At 42.6% G+C, this 17831-nt stretch overlaps 1 protein-coding gene across 6 annotated transcripts in view; it reads right to left on the reverse strand.

The window, feature by feature from the left end:
- Positions 1-17831, reverse strand: part of NFATC1 (nuclear factor of activated T cells 1) — a 110702-nt gene that overhangs the window by 40667 nt on the left and 52204 nt on the right. For 5 of the 6 annotated variants that reach the window (XM_074542436.1, XM_074542448.1, XM_074542423.1 and 2 more), the window contains exons 7-8: positions 5981-6036; positions 4616-4748 (exon numbers count right to left, since the gene is read on the reverse strand). In XM_074542436.1, the coding sequence (XP_074398537.1) occupies positions 4616-4748; positions 5981-6036 (189 nt within the window). Of the gene's footprint in view, positions 1-636; positions 2041-4615; positions 4749-5980; positions 6037-17831 lie in introns of those variants that run through there. The other variant, XM_074542455.1, reaches the window with a different exon arrangement.

Below are 17831 nucleotides of genomic sequence, written 5' to 3' on the forward strand. Positions count from 1 at the left end.
TCATTTCTGCTAAGGGGCTGATGTCATCTTTGAACTTAGGGAGTGAGGTGTGGGTGGAAGGGCTGAGGTGAAAGAGAGGCACGGCTGCTCAATGCAGCCATAAGCAAAGTGTTGCTGCACCCATCTGTATGGCGGGCAGGGGATAATTTTAGAGCAGAGGCAGTAAGTCAGGAGAATGCTGACAACAATATGCCGTGGACAGCACACGTCCTTTCCAGATGTACACCAAGGGGTGGTCCTGCAAGGAGTGGGGAGCTGGACTTAATGATCCTTATGGGTCCCTTCCAACTTGAGATATCCTATGATTCTATTCTATAATGTTAAGAGCTTCACTTCTGTGCCGCTGGGCTGTAAACTACAACACTGAGGCACATCTAGTCACCACAGGCAGGCTCTCAGCACAGCCACACACCCACAGATTCAAAGGATTTCCACCAAGTCAATGTGGCCAGGTTTTCAGAGGAGCTCAACATCTTGAAGACTTGTGCAGATGACTGCAGGGAGGCAAAGGAGCTGCAGAAAAGCTGTATCTGTGAGTGAAGGCTGTGCAGTTGGAAATCTGGCCCTGTGGGTAGCAAAACCCATCTCAAAGTAAAAGTTACCCAGAAGATCAACACCATTTTAATAAATACCAGAAGCAATTAAATGATCTTTTAATAATGCTTTGACAATTACGAAGCCTGACAGAAACAGAAACTGGAAATACTTTATCATCAACTCTTTGCAAAAGCATATTTTTCATTCCAGTAGAAGAAACACATCAACTTTCCTTTTTACTTTTTATTAAATATTTCCTGGACAAACTAGCCTGTCTTTAGTTAGTCAAATATCACTACTTTATAAATCAAATCCAAATAAAAACTTTCCTGTGTTCAACATTCTTGATATCAATACTTGTTGGATAACAGAAAACAAAGAGAGCACTCACTCCTATCTGCAAAAATAAGTTGTTGACCACATTTCCTCTATTTTTTTGTACCTACTTAAAAGAAATCTAAACAGACAGAAATCAAATCCTTATCATTCATTGTTTAAAGTCTTCTGAGCAGGAGAAGTCCTTCAGCTTTCTTAGACGAAAACACAGGATTTGGAATCCCAGCATTCACGCCTCTGTTCTTCTTCAGACACTCCGGGTTAGTTTAACCCTGAAACATGGTTTTCCAAAATGTTCTGCCACACGTAATGGAGCTGCAGAGCCCCCTGCACGGAGCCACAGCAGTGGAGGCACTTTAAAAGCTGAACATCCAAAGGCTCTGCTCAGAATCCTGACTGCAGTGTCTGGTCCAGAGCCTTTCTCCTCAAATTTTGATGGGATGTGGCATTGCAAAATGCATCAGTACTTACCATATGAGCTGCAGGAATTCACCAGTGCCAGAATGGTATGCAAAGTACTTAGATTTCTGTGCCAGGCATGTCTGTGGAGGAGGCTCCAAGGGCCTACAAGCCTGCAGGCTCCAGGACAAAACTGACATGCAATTGCTCAGTGATAGGTATCATTGAAGTAACACTAAAAAAATGACATTACAGTCATTTCTGTACAATATAAGCTAATACAGCATTCAGGAGTTGCTCAAATTTAGCAGAACAGTAAATCAAAATTTCAATTAAAAGTGGATTATGAGCACTTAGGTTTACAGTCTATCCCAAGCCAAAGACTTAAGCAAGCCCGTGGTCAAGATCTTGGCTCCTTTTGCAAAGCATCTACTTACTTTCTGTTTTGCTTTGTTATTTAAACTTTTCATTTACAGAGCAGTAAGATTTTCATTTTTACAGCAGGTTTTTTTTCATTTTTAAAGCAGAAACTCATCTTCACCAAGTCCCTGCTCTGCCAAACACTTGATCTAACAGAGGGAAGGTACAATCCTGCCACATCTCTGCAGCACGGGAGAAGCCCTGAGATGGCGAAATAGCACTGCTGGAGATGGCAGCTTGTGCAGGCTGCATGTCACAGAGCTGTACTCCATGGAGATGCTATAGGACCATCCATGGGAGGTGGGATGAGTGAGGTCACGTGTCCCTGGATCCACTGGCTGTTTTCCCCTAGGGAATGAGGAGAAATAGGAGCTACAGGAAAAACCCCCTACAGCCCCACAGTGGGGGTGGGAGCTGCACAGCGAGCCCATGGCTCTCCCACTGCTCTGCATGTGCCCACACCCACCCCAGGAGCACAGCCAGGGGGTTCACATAACATTTAGGCTTTAGTCCACTTTTGGTATTTTGCTTTGGCACAGTCCAGTTGAGCTGTAAAATATATGTCTGATGTGCATCATGAAGCTTTTAAAAGCTCCTTCACACAGAAATACCTGCCAAACTACAATAGGCTCTGAAATGCAGCATTTGATTAGTCCTAAAGCACAGAAGATTAAGAAGCAGTTTACAGGATACTGTCTCATTTGTGTAAAACCACATCTTACACTTCACGATCACTCTGACATTCACTTGTCAAAACCCTCCACCGTCTCTGTTTGTGGGATTTGTTTAAACAACAAACAAAGTGTTACCTGGGCCAAAATCATGCTTATCTCATCTACATTTTTTTACACTGATCACCCAGTGGTTATTGACTTAGGTAATTTTTTCTGCATGAGCTAAACTTTGGTTTTCTACAATGCCTTGAAGCAGTAAAAGAATGTTGTGACTGAAATCAAATGAAGCCTAAAATGACTCCTAGAAATACAGCAGCATGAATGACTGATTCAATCACTGTACGTGGTTTCTAAATACACAGCAGAGGTGATTATATCTATCTTTGAAAGGCATGATGGCAAAAAATACCAGACACAGAAGGGCAAAACCTTACCACTGTAACACAGGCATTACAACACATGCTTATTAAAAACATACTATACTATTAATTCTGATGATTGCAGAAGCACATTCACTTTTACCACTGCTATGGGTGAGGCTGCAAAGAATGCAACGTGTTTTTCAATTACCTACATGCACACATACATATGTATTAAAAGAATGTGAATGGAGAACCAAATAGGAATGGAAAGAATATTTACTAGGAATACTGCTTTCCCTTATCCTACCCTGCTGTTACATTTTTTCTTTCAGGTTTCCTCACACAGAAATGAAAAGATTTCACTTGAATTTAAATTGGTGCAGCAGACTAAACAAGATTCCTAATGTTTTCAACAATTACCATAATTAAAGATGCCTTTGCAGAATAAAGCCTAGGCTGGTTCCCTGTTGTCACTAAGTCTGCTGTCACTAGTATGTATTCTCATCTCTTCACATCAAATGTTCCAAACACAGAATAGTGATAGCATACACCAACTCTGCAGGAGTGCACACTATTCCCAGGGTTTACAATACAATGGTAAAAAAAGGCCTATGTAAAGGCTGGAGGGAAGATGCTGCCTAATAAACAGCAGCTAAGAAGAGGCCTGAATCTGAAGTATTTATGAGGGTAACTTGGGTGACAAGGCAACACCTGATTGCCTCTACAACTGATTTTTGTTGCTGAAAAGTGTTGTGGAAGAGAATAAAAACTCTTTTTCTTTCCAATTTAAGAGATGAACAGTTTTTAAATGTACAGACATCCCCACTGGGAATGAAGTTTGCATAAGTAGGCTGATTCAGTGAAGCACAGCTACACAGAACATATGCAATAAGCACTCTGTTGCCAGGTCAGGTTTCCTGTATTTTTAATTTAAGTCCCAATAAAAGTGCATGCATGCTAACTGGGTGAAATTGCAAATGTGTATTTTATGAGATTTCACTTACAAAAAGTTAGCATGTCTCTTCAAGTCCTGTGATGTGACTTGAATATTGTTTTGTTGGTATTTCCCACAGAAGGATTATTTTCACTTGGAAAGAAAAGCAAAGCTTCATAATTTTTTTCTAATTCCTTTTGCTTCCCAAACAACAACAACAATTGCTTTCTTTTCCTACTTTCCCCCAAAGAGTGCTCTTGGTAAAAAAAGCCATTTGAAATAATAATTTTAAAAAATCTAAATTTACTAGCTATTAAAATCTTCATACAAGCCTGCTTGGAATTCAGCTACCATGAGTGACTTTATTGTCACTTCACAGCTACCAATATAAGCTCAAAAAAAAAAAAATGGTCACACATTTCTGAACATTTCCCATCCATGAAGCATTCTACATGGAGCAGTCTGATCTCTACCCATGTTGTCCATCTCAGTTTTCACCCCGTGCAAGGCAGCAAGGTGCGAGATTACTGCAAGGGAAATCCACACACCACCTCTAACTCAGAGCCCAGCATGCTTAAAATATTGTGGTGTGAATTTAGAAATGTTATTTGAATGCAATTTACCCTCTGGGGTTAGAAAGTCAGTCCAAGGGTTGACCATAGCTTAGCAGAGAGCTCAGTGCCTTCACAAACATCTGAGTTTGTGCTGTGGCTCTTCAGCTCCCAAAAGCAGAAGTCCTGGTTTCAACAGGTCTCTGCCACCGATGCAAATGGAAACAATCTGCATTGTCTCTTGTGTGGGCAGCAGAGACAAAGGCAGCTCTCCTGGACTTATTCTCACTCTCATAGCACCAGGTATATTTCCAAAATATTCGAATTACTAAAGAATTATTAGAACCATGTATGATCATTATCTCACTTTTACTAGCAGAGATAAGAAATTTGTTTTGTTACCATTAGCAGGAAGATAGGTGAAAAGCTGGTACTGGCTCCTCTTTCTTTTCCCGTTGCAGACATAGAAGTTGACCTGAACAGGGCTGGTAATTCTCTGATTGCGGAAAGGTGGTATCTCAACCAACAATGAATTCTGCAAAAGCAACAAATCAGAAAGTCAAGGCACAACTAAGGCAGTCTAGCTGTACAATAGTATTGAAAAGTTAACCCCAAGAAGGAAGAGGAACACTCTCTGAAGGGAAACTGGTGGGCTTTGTGGGCAAGGACGGCTTCCCACCAACCCCAGCGTCCTTGCCAAGAACTCTAGAAATAGGGAAATTATTTTAGCATGGCTAAGATCTTTACAAAATCACTAGCCCTCCCTTCATCCCTTTGGACAGCAAATATGATACTGCATATGGACAAGGCTCTATCCAGCTTGCCTCTGTCAAGAATCTGGGACCACAATCAAATTGTGGTTTCCAACTCAGCAGGAGAAAGCACAACGCCTCGGTTGGCAGGTCATCCCTGATGTATCTGAACCTAACAGTATTTCCTTTGAAAGGCATCAGGACAGAATTACTCAAATAGTTCCATTTTCCACAGTGAAATATATTTTTATATAACAATCCAGGGAGTTCTAAGCATGGTAGCTTCTGTGCATGGGAGAGTCACTGCTGCAAGCACATCTAGTGCAACATGAAAAAGGGCTGGAGAATGTGTAGATGCTCTTCCACTGCCAGAAACCAAATACTCCAGCATGGGGCTAAGGAATGACTTAGCTTCTAGGGCATCAGCTCAGACATATGCACAGTGAATCTGCTATGACCATCAAAACCTCCCTTGGCGCTTTTTGAAAGAGTAACGGGGAATTCTCTTTGCATTTGGCCTGAATTCAGCTGAGATCTTTAAATTGTTTGCCTGCAGTTTTGCAAGTATTGCATATTCCTGTAGACGTGGAATAGTGGACGTACTTCCCACTTGGAGTCATGGCTGAGAGAGCCACACTTCTCCAATGTGGATCTCCTGTGAGGGGACTCATGTTTCTCCTGCTGAAGATAGAGGAAAGCCAAGGAAAATGATCAAAAATTGCTTTGGGAGCAGCGGAAAGAACTGACCCAGCAAGACAAAAGACGAGCAGATGGAACTGGCCCATCCCGGACAATGAAAAAATATTTTCCAAATGGTCTCTCCTACTTTTGGGATAGCTTCCAGCAAAGGCTTTTTTACCCCATGCTCATGTTAAAGAAAGATTTCCAGGAGGGGAAGCCTAAGTACTTGTTCTGTTTCAGTGCCAAAGGCTTGGAAATCCCTCTTTAGTAACAATGCTGAAGAAGGCAATATATATTTTTCATCTTGATGTTAAAATATTTAAGGCAGACTTACTGGCTTGCACATTTCTTTGTCGGTTTTGGCTTCCATTTCCCACACATGGTGACCATCTAAAAGACAAAAGAAAAAGATATCTAGTTCTTTCCTTTCTTCCTTTCCCAAGCCAAGAAAGGAACAACTTTCACAAAAACAATCTCTTTGAAGGGGCACTGCATATGTGAAAAGGAGCTCTCACAGCGTATTGCCCAAAGTGTTGCCCAACTAAGAGACCATCTGGGTCACCTGTGACAGGAGCCCCTTCAGCTTTTCTGAAGGGAAGAACCACAATTCAGAGTGCATAATATCATGATAGGGGGGAGCCACTGGGAGTTTGCTCTGCCACTAGACTGGACAAAATATGCAACTGTTCTACATCTCAATTTGCTGAACTTTCAGACCACAATACTTCTACTTGTGACATCTTTTGAACACTACCTAAGCTCTAAGTCATATTCAATATTAATACTAAACAATATAAAAAGAAAGGTAGCACTAAGGAAGCTACTCAGCCATGCAGGATTTAATTTTAATATACTCCTAGTCTGGCTTGTCATAATTCTGCTACTTGGGTCAAAAGGCAAGGCCACAGGCTTGGAAACACAGTTTTAGACTCCATTTTGAAATTGGTCTTGTTCAGCTACAGTAGTCCCACTTCTGGAGCTGCTTTTAGTGGTGTGTTGGGTCCTCCAAATCTACCGAATTTCTGTTTTCCAGCAAACACAGATTTAAGCCACAACTATAACTTTTTCTGGGAACGTGTCTTTTGAAAGAAACTGCCTTTGTCTGGTCATTTTTCCTGCACATTACTGATACAGAAATCACTGGAAAACAAGGTGGGCTTTAATTTCCTTGCATCTTGAGACCTCAAAAGGAAAAAAACGAGAAAACTATTACAGAATGTAAGGTTTCCATTCTGCAGACCTAGAAAAACACAAATGAAAGGCCATAAGCAGACTGGATAAGCTGGATAAGCTGGACAGTGGAGACACATGCAGCTTCACAAGTCCCACCACTTGTGTCAGATGTTACTGAAACGAAGGAGAAATGGAGACTTATGTCATCTCTTTTGTACATTTATTGCAGCACTGGGACATGCAAATGCAAATATTAGTTATTTTGAACTTCATCTCATGGATGTGGGCTTGCCTTAGAAAAACAGCCCTCTGAAAGGTAAAAGAGTGAATGGTACTTTTTCTTTTCTCTTCGCTTTCATGGCCAGGATGGAGGTGACGCATTTAGAACTGCCTGATTTATTACAAATGTCTGTAAATAATATTTTTGTGTACAGCTGTCCTACTGTGAAAGGAATGCTGCTGAGGGACTATCGCTGGCGATTGTTTTAATATCCAAAACCCCTTTCTCTTAAATGTATGGAAAGAAGTACAACATGAAGGGTGCAGCACAAATACCACAGTGAATTTGGCAGGTCTTCCCATAGGAAAACAATTAGCAGATCTACCCTACCTTCTTCCTACATTTTAACTTGTGATGCTGGAAGAGGAATCCCTTTAATTGGTACTGCCACGTTCAGCTGCAGGGAGAGCCGGAGCAGCCAGACTTGAGAGTCTCAGTGCTTGAGACTCCTTAATGATGCCTTTGGAGAGTGCCAGAATTGAAGTAGGCTCCTTGGGAGGACTGGTGATCACTTCACAATTTATCCAACAGATGCTTCCCCTGGGCTGTCAGTAGAAAACCCTGACCAAAATTCAGCAAGCCAGGACACATCCCCTGTCTGGGAGCAGCCTCCTTAATCTCCAGCCTCCATAGCACTCCCTCCCTGCCCCTAATTAATCCAATCAGCTACAAATGAAACGCAACAACACTGTGACACTATTGCACTATCGCACATTTTGTGAAGTGTAGTAACTTCTGCTTTGGAAGGGGATTGCTGGGCCATTTTTTTTTAAAAACCTACAGACGTCCAGACTAGTAGTTAACATGTGTTCAATTTGCCTTTGTAAATGGATTACCAGAAGTTCAGTTTTTTTGCTATGTTTAATTTGTGCTTTGCAAGAGGAATGATCTGATTCAGGTTTCTGGTTTTTATTTCCTGCCGATACTTCAGGAAAATTCAAAATGACTCCATCTCCAGCTATTCTTTCAATTATTTCATGCAGCACTGCCTTTATGCATTTTTAAAATTTTTATGATGACAAAAGGAGTTTGTTCAGAAATATTTTAGATGCTGTAATCCAAACTATTAGAAAAATAAAAATCCAGAGCCGTGGCTTGTCTTTGGAAGCTAGGAAGAACAATACGGGTTTTGCTCCAAGAAATTCCCTCGGGACTGTCCAGACCATCGGCAACCGAGGGGAAAGGGAAGAGAAGGAAGAAGTAGGGAATAGACAACTCATTAACAGCTAGTGACATTTCATTTAAAAAAAACACAGGGAGCAAAAGTTGTTATGAAGTAAGAGACCAAAAAAAAAAAAAAGAAAAAGAAAAAGAAAGAAAGACAATTCCTCATATTACGTCTGGTGAACCAAGAGGGAAATCTCAACGCCCACGGACTGGGACCAGCTCCAGGAGGGAAACCTTAGACCACTACGTCAACCTTTTACAGTAAACATGTTTTGCAGGTTTAAACAGTTCAGCTGAAATTAAAAAAAGAAAAAAGAAAAAAAAAGGAATAATGGCTTTGGAATGGTTTGTGGGAGCCCTAAGCCTCAAGATAGTCCATCTGTGCCAGAGAAAATGGCTTTGCCCTAGTGCCCATCCGCCGGGGAGCCTGGCGAGCAGGCGGGATGCCGCCTCCTGTCAGCGTGTGCTGGAGGAGTGAGGGCTGCTCGCCCACAAAAGTTTCCATTGTACGCCTGCCACATCTGCAGCAACGCGCCTGGTCTGGGCCCGAGGCAACTCCCTCCTGGCCACCAGCCAACCCAAGTACACCAAAGCAATTTATACCTTTCCAAAATGCAAATAATTCAAATTACAGACATAACACAAAGCTGAAGCAGACACATTTCAGGCATTCCCGTTAAAGTTTGCTCTCTGGAATTACCGTACCCAAATGGGCAGTTGTTATACAGGGAGGGGGGGCGATGGAGTCAGGAGAGGAAGGAGGAGGCACGAAGGAAAACGGAGAAAACGTCTTTTCCAAAGGTCTTATTTCATTCCCTTTCATTTCACTATTTACTTTTACGAAGTAATAAGAAGTGTCTTCTCCAAACCAAATGCCTGGCTTTGTTTTGGCGTTTTTAAGATTTATAGTGCAATATTTTCAAGAGAAAGACAGTTCTTTATATAGCTAAAAAGTTGGGTCAAGGTATTATACTGATTTCTTTCATTTTGTGAGGGGCTTTTTTACCAAATGGAAATAAGCCCAAAACATCCATGCATGGAACGGCAGGGCAGAAGCCCTACAGAGTCCCTGGTAGAGTGCCCTGCTCCCTCACTGCCAGCAGAACAGCCATTAACCCGACAGAACCACAGCTTCAAGGAGGAACCACGCATGGGCTGGATGAATGATCCTCAAATCCCTCCTCCTCTAAAGAGATAGCAGCACTGCTGGGGAAGGAGAAGCTGCTCTCACCCATTCTGCACAGGCTGGAGGCTGTGCTAACAGGTGGCCATCAGCACTACTGCCAGCTAAGACACCAGGTTGGTCAGGAAGCCTGACATTTACAGACCCATCCCTGTTATTTATAGCCATCCCTGCTTCACCACCATCCGCTTCTGCCTTGTTTTCTTCGTCGCTGGGAAACTCAAAGCACCGGGGATTGCTAATGATGAAAATGCTCTGAACCCACATGTTACGGGGGTGGATTTTCAGCTCTGCAAGGCATAAACACCCTGTTTTAACATGGGGTAGCTGAACGGTGAATGGGCCTTTGTAGCCTGCTCTTATCGGCCGCTCACTCCAGCGTTGAAGGAAACTGCGCACAAGTCCAGAAGTAAAAATACTCTAATTCATCAGGGAATTCCCTGCAGTATGAGTCACCAAGCGGCTTCCCCACCACACCCAGCTACAAGATTTCCACATAAAAAAGTACTGTAAAGGTCTGTTTTAACACAGAAGCAGGGCTGAAAAGTAGTTGTGTAAATCTAGCAGATTCAGTTATTCACCCATAGAGCCTTGCAGACCATGGCATACAAATTTTCCTCATGGAAGAGCAATACAAAGAGCTGTAAAGACTTTCCAAAGACATTTTTGTAGCATCTTCCCCACATCAACACCCATCCAGAGACATCCCCTGGGGTTTCTAGGGCTGGATTTACCTTTGTGTCTCAGGGAACTCCAACCATAGTGTCAGAGGTTCGCAAGCTCAAAACAATCAAACCACCAGCATAACTTTCCAAAATTATGGATTGCAGAAAGGGGGGAAGAATATACAAATGCAAAAAACCCTAAGCTTGGAAATTCAGGAGGGTATAACATCTGGCAACCACTTAAATCTTGCCTCTATGAAATGGGCATAATGAGAACATTCAGATATATTTAAGTGATTCCACTCTACTACAGGAGATTAAAAAAGTCTATAATCTTTAGTGGACCTGTGTTCACTTGAGATATGAGAAGAATAGACATTATCTAGGATTTCACTGCCTATACACAGGGTACATTATATATTCTTCCAGTCTGTGCTTCAACACAGTTTGACTGCACTGTAAGTCTGTATTTGAATTCATATATTCCAAGTAAAATGGTGAAACAAGCCCTACCCTCCCAAAGGAACCCACTACTTGATTAATGTGTTGTGAGATTACCCTGAACAATAATTCCTATGTTACAGCCCAGATTACTTTAACATGTCTACAATAGGCAGGGCACAGATGAAACGCAGAGTCACTTTGAGGTGCTCTGCAAAGGCTGTCTGCCCTCTTATTTGGCTCTAACAACGCATATTTAAATCCCTGAGGAACTAAGAACTTGAAAGCTTTCAACTTGCACTGCTACCCTTGTCCCCTGGTGAGTGCCTTCATGACACTTGAGAGGACTGATCTGTGAAGACGTTCAGAAGGAGTGGATGAGTTTCTGTGCAAAGAAGAGGATGAAGACTATGGCAAAGTCTCATCATTCAGACTTAAGAGTTATCCAGTTCTCTGCAGAGATACCATCAGCTTCCAGGGGAAGGGCAAGTTGGACTGGCAATGAAAGAGGCAAGGAGGAAGCCCTGTTGCTTGGAGGACAGCATTCCCCAGGGCAGTCCTGGGCATGACCCACTGGCACTGTCTCACCAGCTGGCACTTATGGGTTGGCATGGGTGTACTGCTGCCAGATTTTGCAGGGGCATCAGCCTGCTGAATTTGAGGATACCACAAGCAACCAGGGCAGTTTTCTCAGCCGGTCCTACAGCTGTCTTGCTGCAAACAATGTTTCCCCAGCTGGACACCAGCAAGGGAAGGGGATCCCACCAAGTGGGTGGGATTCTATACCTATCCTTATGCACTGGTGTACATCTTTAAGACATTTACAAGGGTCAGGCACTAAGGAGGAACCAATACCAGCCAAGCAGTCTGACATGGGATGTACAGAGAAGATGGGGCAAGACAGCAATGAAACATTCAGAAATACGGTGTGTGCTAGTAGAAAGCAAGTATCTGAATTGCAAGGGGCCGGAACCTTTCTTTTGATCTCCTCAGTGGCACTTTGCTCTCCTGAGATCTCAGCTTCTTAGGGACCGGCAAGCAGCGAGATGCCTCCTAGTCCCAGAGCCACCTTCAGAGTAGCTCTACCTCCTGGGGCAGCTCCAGCTGGTGCCATGGCCTGCCTACTGCCCAGCACGTTGTCCCTGATTGCCTCTCCAGCCACCCTCATCTCTATTCTTTGCTCTTACACCACTTTTGCTATGAGACCACACAGCTGGTGTGATTTTCATTTACTTTATTTCCCTCTTCCATACCAGGAAGCCCCCCAGGTCTTCTTCTACCCTCCTCACAGCCTACTGTGCTGCTACAGAGACGTCCCCACAGCTTTGCTCCCCATCCCTGGCATATCTTCTGGCATGCCTCTGTCCATGTGTGGCAGGGCTCAGGCATTACTGACCTATTTTTGTTTCCACATCAAAGGTGCTGTATTTGTTGGTGTCTTCTCATAAGCATTTTTGCAGCATATGTATTTTGTCCACTCCTTCAGCTATACATTTTTGCAGTATCGAGCTGAGTGCTCAATACATGCAGACTTAGGTCTGTTTGCCATCAATATGATGCTCTCGAGTTACTTTTTCTCCCTTCTTTACCTTGAACTAACAATAAGAATGTCATGCAGTGAGCAGGTGTAAAAATCCAGCACAAAATGGATCTTACCGTACTTTGGAGTGAGTGCCAGGCACGTGCTTCCCCTCTGGTTGCTCAGCTGGGCAAGCCAAAAGCTGAGGGACTCACTTTGCCTGAATGGTGAAGCCTTTTTAGCTGCCTTTTACCACAGTCTGTCTAACAGACGCAATTATTCTGAGTTCCAGTGTTTGCAAATGAACTGTAATTTTAGTCCAGGTAATTAAAAGGAGGCAAAGTGCTGACAACTGACAGATCGAGGTTCGTTTTGAGCCAAAACCATTGGAAAGACCTGCCAGATACTATTTTGAGCAGAATGGAAGCTGGTTGTGCAATTTGTGCTCTCTGGCACCTCCCCCTATTCAAATTATCGTTGGTCTGAGGGTTTTATTTAATAACTTTAAGTAATTCCAGGTCTAAGACACGCAACTTCCAAGTAAAACTGCAGCTTGACATCCCTGAAAAATCTCTCTGGAGCAGGCAGGTCAAGCAAAGCACATTCAGCACAGCCACCCACCAGCAGTCATGACAGCACTTCACTCTGGTTTTGATTACATTCACGTCATCTCCTTGTCTTCACAATTTTACTTTCCTCTGGGAAACTCTAGTAGGCTGAACCTGTGACTCTGCAGCTGAAACTGAGTAAAATATTCCTGGTCCATCTTCTTCTGTCTAATCTGTCTCATATTTTCTCAGACTATTGGAGTAACGAGCCTCACAGCCAGTTTAAATCAAGTTCCAAATTTTTCTTCCATGAACAATTATTTTCCTCTACTTCTGTGCTGAATGCCAACACCACCACCTGTACTATAGCTACTTCTAGTTATTTCTCATCTTAAAATGTAAATTTGATCCAAATGCTTTTAAATCTTCCTTCTTCATTATTTTTTGAGATACAAACACTTCAACTATATGACTGCAACTTCTCAACTTCCAGAAACTTCTCATTATGGCAACTCCTTGTGACTTTTTGGCAGATACTTTTGAAGAGCATTTTTTTTTTTCCATCTCATTGTCCCCCTCATGTCCCTTTCCTTGTTTCTCTTGTCCAAGAAGGTCAGGCTCAATCTTAGAGGTCCCTCCTGCTATAGTTTGGTTTTCTGCCTTGACATCAGCATCCCAGCAACAAGGGCACACTTTGGAAACCATCTATCTCTCTATTCCTATCTTAAATGTCACTGTATTTTCTTCCACACTGAAGGTGTAATCTTGCTTCCTTAGCAGACCTAAAAGGAAAATGCTCCTCTTCCTTCAGCTCTCTTCACATTTCCTGTGCTTCCCACCTGAGACACGAAGCAATTCTTAATGATGTCAGGAAAGCAATAAGAGACAAGTTGTCATTTTCCAAAAGAGGTAGGCATTCCCTATAAAAACAAACAACTTTGAAGGCATCCCCTTGTACTGGTTTATGTAGCAAGGTCTGACTAGTGGCTGTGCTGGAGGGGTGGAGAAGATTCCAGAAGCTGCTCCCAGGTCTGACAGAACTAGTTCCTGATGGCTCCAAGACGGACCCTGAGCTGGCCATCAGTAAAGCTGGTGGAACCTCCCTGCCAACATACCTAAGAAGGGAAAAAACCCTGCAGCAGCTGTGAGACAGGAGTGTGAATAAGTGAGAGGAACACCCCTGCAGACCCCCCAACAGTGAAGGAGGGGGAGGAGGTGCTCCAGCAGCCAGAACAGAGATTCCCCTGCAGCCTGTGGGGAAGACCATGATGAGGCAGCTGTGCCCCCACAGCCCATGGAGACACCCATGTGAGAGCAGAGATCCACATGCAGCCAGTGAGAGCCCACACTCCTGGCAGGAGCTGCAGCCCCTGAAAGGGAGCCCAGGCAGAAGCAGGTTTTCTCACAGAACGATGGCTGCAGGGCACCCAGGCTGAAGCAGGCTCTTCCTGAAGGACAGAATCTCGTGGAGAAGACTCATGCTGAAGCAGTACATGAAGGACTGTCTGCCATGGGAGGACCCCACACTGGAGCAAGGGAACAGAACGGGAAGGAAGCAATGGTAAAGAGGAGCTCTTACGGACTGACCAAAGCCTCCATTCCCTGATCCTCTGTGCCACTCAGGGAGAGGAAATAGAAATCAGGAATGAAGGAGTGAAGTTGAGCTTGGGAAGTGAGGCAGGGGCAAAGGAGATTTTCAGTTTTTCACTATCCTACTCTATTTTTAATTGACAATAACTTGCTTCCCCCAAGTGGAGCCCATTTTGCCTGTGACAGTAACTGATATGCAATCTCCCTGTCTTTACTTTGACCCATGAGATTTTTCATCTTATTTTCTCCCCCCAGTCCTGTTAAGGAGGAGGAGTGAGAGACCCACTTGGTGGTCACCTGGCAGTCAGCCAAGGTCAATCTACCGTACTTCTTTTCTCCACTGTCTTCAGGCACTGATCACTTCTTTAGACTCTTAGATTTCTTGTAAGGGCTGTGAATTCCTGTGTGTTTGGACAGACAGTCCTACTGGAACAATAACAGTAAAAACTATTTGAAATCTTGTGCTAGTTGTAAAAGTTCAGAGACAAAGCTTTGATTGCACAGATACAGCTGCTTGAAGCCACTTAGTCTGGAAGACATGAAGGAATGAACTTGAAGCATTCAGCCACATTTTCTATAATAATAAAAAATTTACAGGATTACTCAGACAAGTGACTTTTGAGACCATGTGGTTATTCCCTATTTCTTTATTGTCCACAGTAAGTATCTGTGATTGATTGATCTCATTCTTCACAGTGAGAGCAACACCCTGGATGAGACTTGCTGCTGCTGACACCATCTCATGTGTATGGCTGCTGTCCCACTCTGTCTTCACCATTCCCTAGACTAAACAGCCAGGAAAAACTGAAACGTGCTGACATTTCCTACAAGCTGCATCACTACTCCTCCGTGCGCATGAAAGGGTTCCACCATCAAATGACTCCAGCATCTGATGACACAATTTGCCTAAGGATATCTATTTCTGGGCAGTGGCCAGAAACCCCTTCAGCTATCAATACATCTCTGGGATCTAGGTTCAAGTGACCTTCACATGAACTCCATGCTCCCAACTTGTATGCCTTTGAAGTTTCCAGTTTATCTAGTTTCCCGAATTTCTAACCTCACTGCGCATGAGTCAGCATGCAGTTGCACACTGCCAACTGGAACGTGTGTCCTGAACTTGGATAAACACACAGATAAAGACAAAATTAAGTAGTATTTGCCTATCTGACTAGAGGGGGAAGGAGAGTTTTGCCACTTGCTTATTTATTACGTGAGCTACAGTATGATTACTGGTGTGAAACATGACCCCTTTTTGGCCAGTTGCCCCCCAAACTGCTACTGGCAATGGAAAGAGCAATGGAAAGATCTCTGAGAATGTGAGATCTTTTACCACGTGAAGCTCTGCCAAGACTCAGGTCACCCATCTCACCATCCCATCACATCACGTCAAAACAGACTCCAAACCCTGAGCTCAACAGCGTATCTGAGTCAAACCAAAAAGCCCACATGCTTCCTCAACACCTCCGTTCCATTCACATGCCACTCAAATGTCTTGTCAACATATCACTTTCCAGAACTTTTTGTATGTTTTGCTGAAGCTAAAGGACTGTGTTTGAGTTACCTGCCACGTCACAAGGTAAATCCTGCTCACTCATGTGGGAAACAGAACTGAACTTATAAAACTGGCAATTGTACCTTAAGGCAGCTACTGATTGATTCTAGTTTTTGCCAGAGACAGAGAAATTTGAGAGGAACAAAAAACCTGTGATGTGCTAGAGTGGACAGTTACATTCATCCAGCTTCCTTCTTTTCTGTATCACATTTTTCTTGTGCAGAAATTCAGCTGACTGAGCTTGACCACACATCTAACAGATGGCAAACTGTTAAGTTTTCCCATCTGAAATACTCACAGAAAGTTATGATTTCCTTTGGCATAAATATATGTTTAAAAAAATTGTATTAGTGATTTCACCCAGTTATCTTTCATCTGCTCTAGTTATAACTACTGCACATCAACACAGTTGTTGTTCTGTTTGTTCTAAGAGCAAAATCTGCTCAGCAGGGAAGAGGAACAGTTTTGACAGAAAAATTCATTTAATAAAATAAAAACAACAGCAGAATGAAGAATTTGACGCAATAACTAAATCTGAAAAGCTTCCTAATTGTTTGAGATTATTAAAAAAGAAAAATTCCTGGAGGAAATGTTGCTTACACATGGTTTATTTTACCATCTTTCAGGAACTTTGAGTGTCAAAGACTTTGGGTATAATAGCTGAGGATATTATGCAATTAGGTTACAGAACTGTGTAGGTGCCAGGATTATTGCTGAAGTCTGAGTAATTAACAAGTTGTTCAAAACCACTGAAGTCTCTAAGTCTGGAGTTACTTAGAGATAATGTGCACACTACAAATGTCCATCAAAGAGAGTGATGCATCTTCAGGGAGGGGCAGTTGTTACAGGGAAGATCAGACACGGCCTTTGACCAGGACAAAATGGCCCTCAACATCAACATCCCAGAGTCAAAGAACCAAAGTCAGTGTTATTTGAGAAACTAATCCCATAGTGAAGTTGGGTGTTACATTTCTGCCTTTTCACTCTTTAAAACTCTTGCCCTGAGTTCTCATCACTAAGCACAAAAGAAATGGGTTTGGAGCTCTGACTTAACTAGTGGCAACTCAACCCTATGATAACTAATAATAATAAAACATCCAATGACAATTTCTGCCCATAGGTCACAAATTGATTATAAAGATTTTGTCAGTTTAACCTGATCTTTCAGGTATGCCTAGACTTGGCCAAATCTGTGAAGTCTGGAAATACTTGAGCTAGTTCCAGTGTTAAAAGCTACAGGAGTGAGGAGTGATTTTAGAGCAAGGAGGGATTTTCAGGGTAGATTAACTATTTCAGGTCTCAATACGAGACTTTTTCTAACCCCCAAAACACCCTTTTTATCCCAAAATATCCTACAGCACGCCAGGAACTATAATCCATAATTTACCATAACGTACCCATAATTTTCCTGCGCATTATCCCTTGGGATACTGGATTTGTGTCTCATCACTGAGCTTTCTTTCATCAGTTACAAGATATATTTTGTGGACAGAGAGATGAAAACCGGGATTTTTTCAGTGCAGTGAACAGTTTTATAGATCACTGATCATAATGTGATATACTAAGAGCCAGCATCTGGTCGTTTTAGTTAGTTAGGGGTTTGTGCTGCTTTGTGTTTAATAACTCATTACCTTAAAAAAAATAGGTTTGAAAAGAGTGTTTTCAGAAAGAGTTATCAAAAAAAGGTTGCTGATAGATATGCAATCCCTAAAACACACTCCTCAGGCATCTCTGCTTTTTCTGAACTTCCCTCAAGACTTTTGTTGCTTGGTACATTTATAATCTACAAATAAAATAAAAAGTTTTAAAATTTTAAGTAACTAAATCAGTCTTTTGTTATAATTCCAGCTCATGATCCATGCAGATGCACATGTTAACAGGAAACATTTTCACTCCTAGCCAAACACTTCCTGCCATAGCTAACAAACATCAATTTAATTTCACCTACTTTTGTAACTAAAATGCACACCTTACTGCACAACAACCTCCAGCCTACAGACATCAAGAGATCTGGCCAGTAAGGAGTTGCAGACTTTTCAGTATTTTACAAAGTACTGATTCTTC

Source organism: Zonotrichia albicollis, chromosome 1, assembly GCF_047830755.1.
Source record: "Zonotrichia albicollis isolate bZonAlb1 chromosome 1, bZonAlb1.hap1, whole genome shotgun sequence".
Lineage (NCBI taxonomy): Eukaryota > Metazoa > Chordata > Aves > Passeriformes > Passerellidae > Zonotrichia > Zonotrichia albicollis.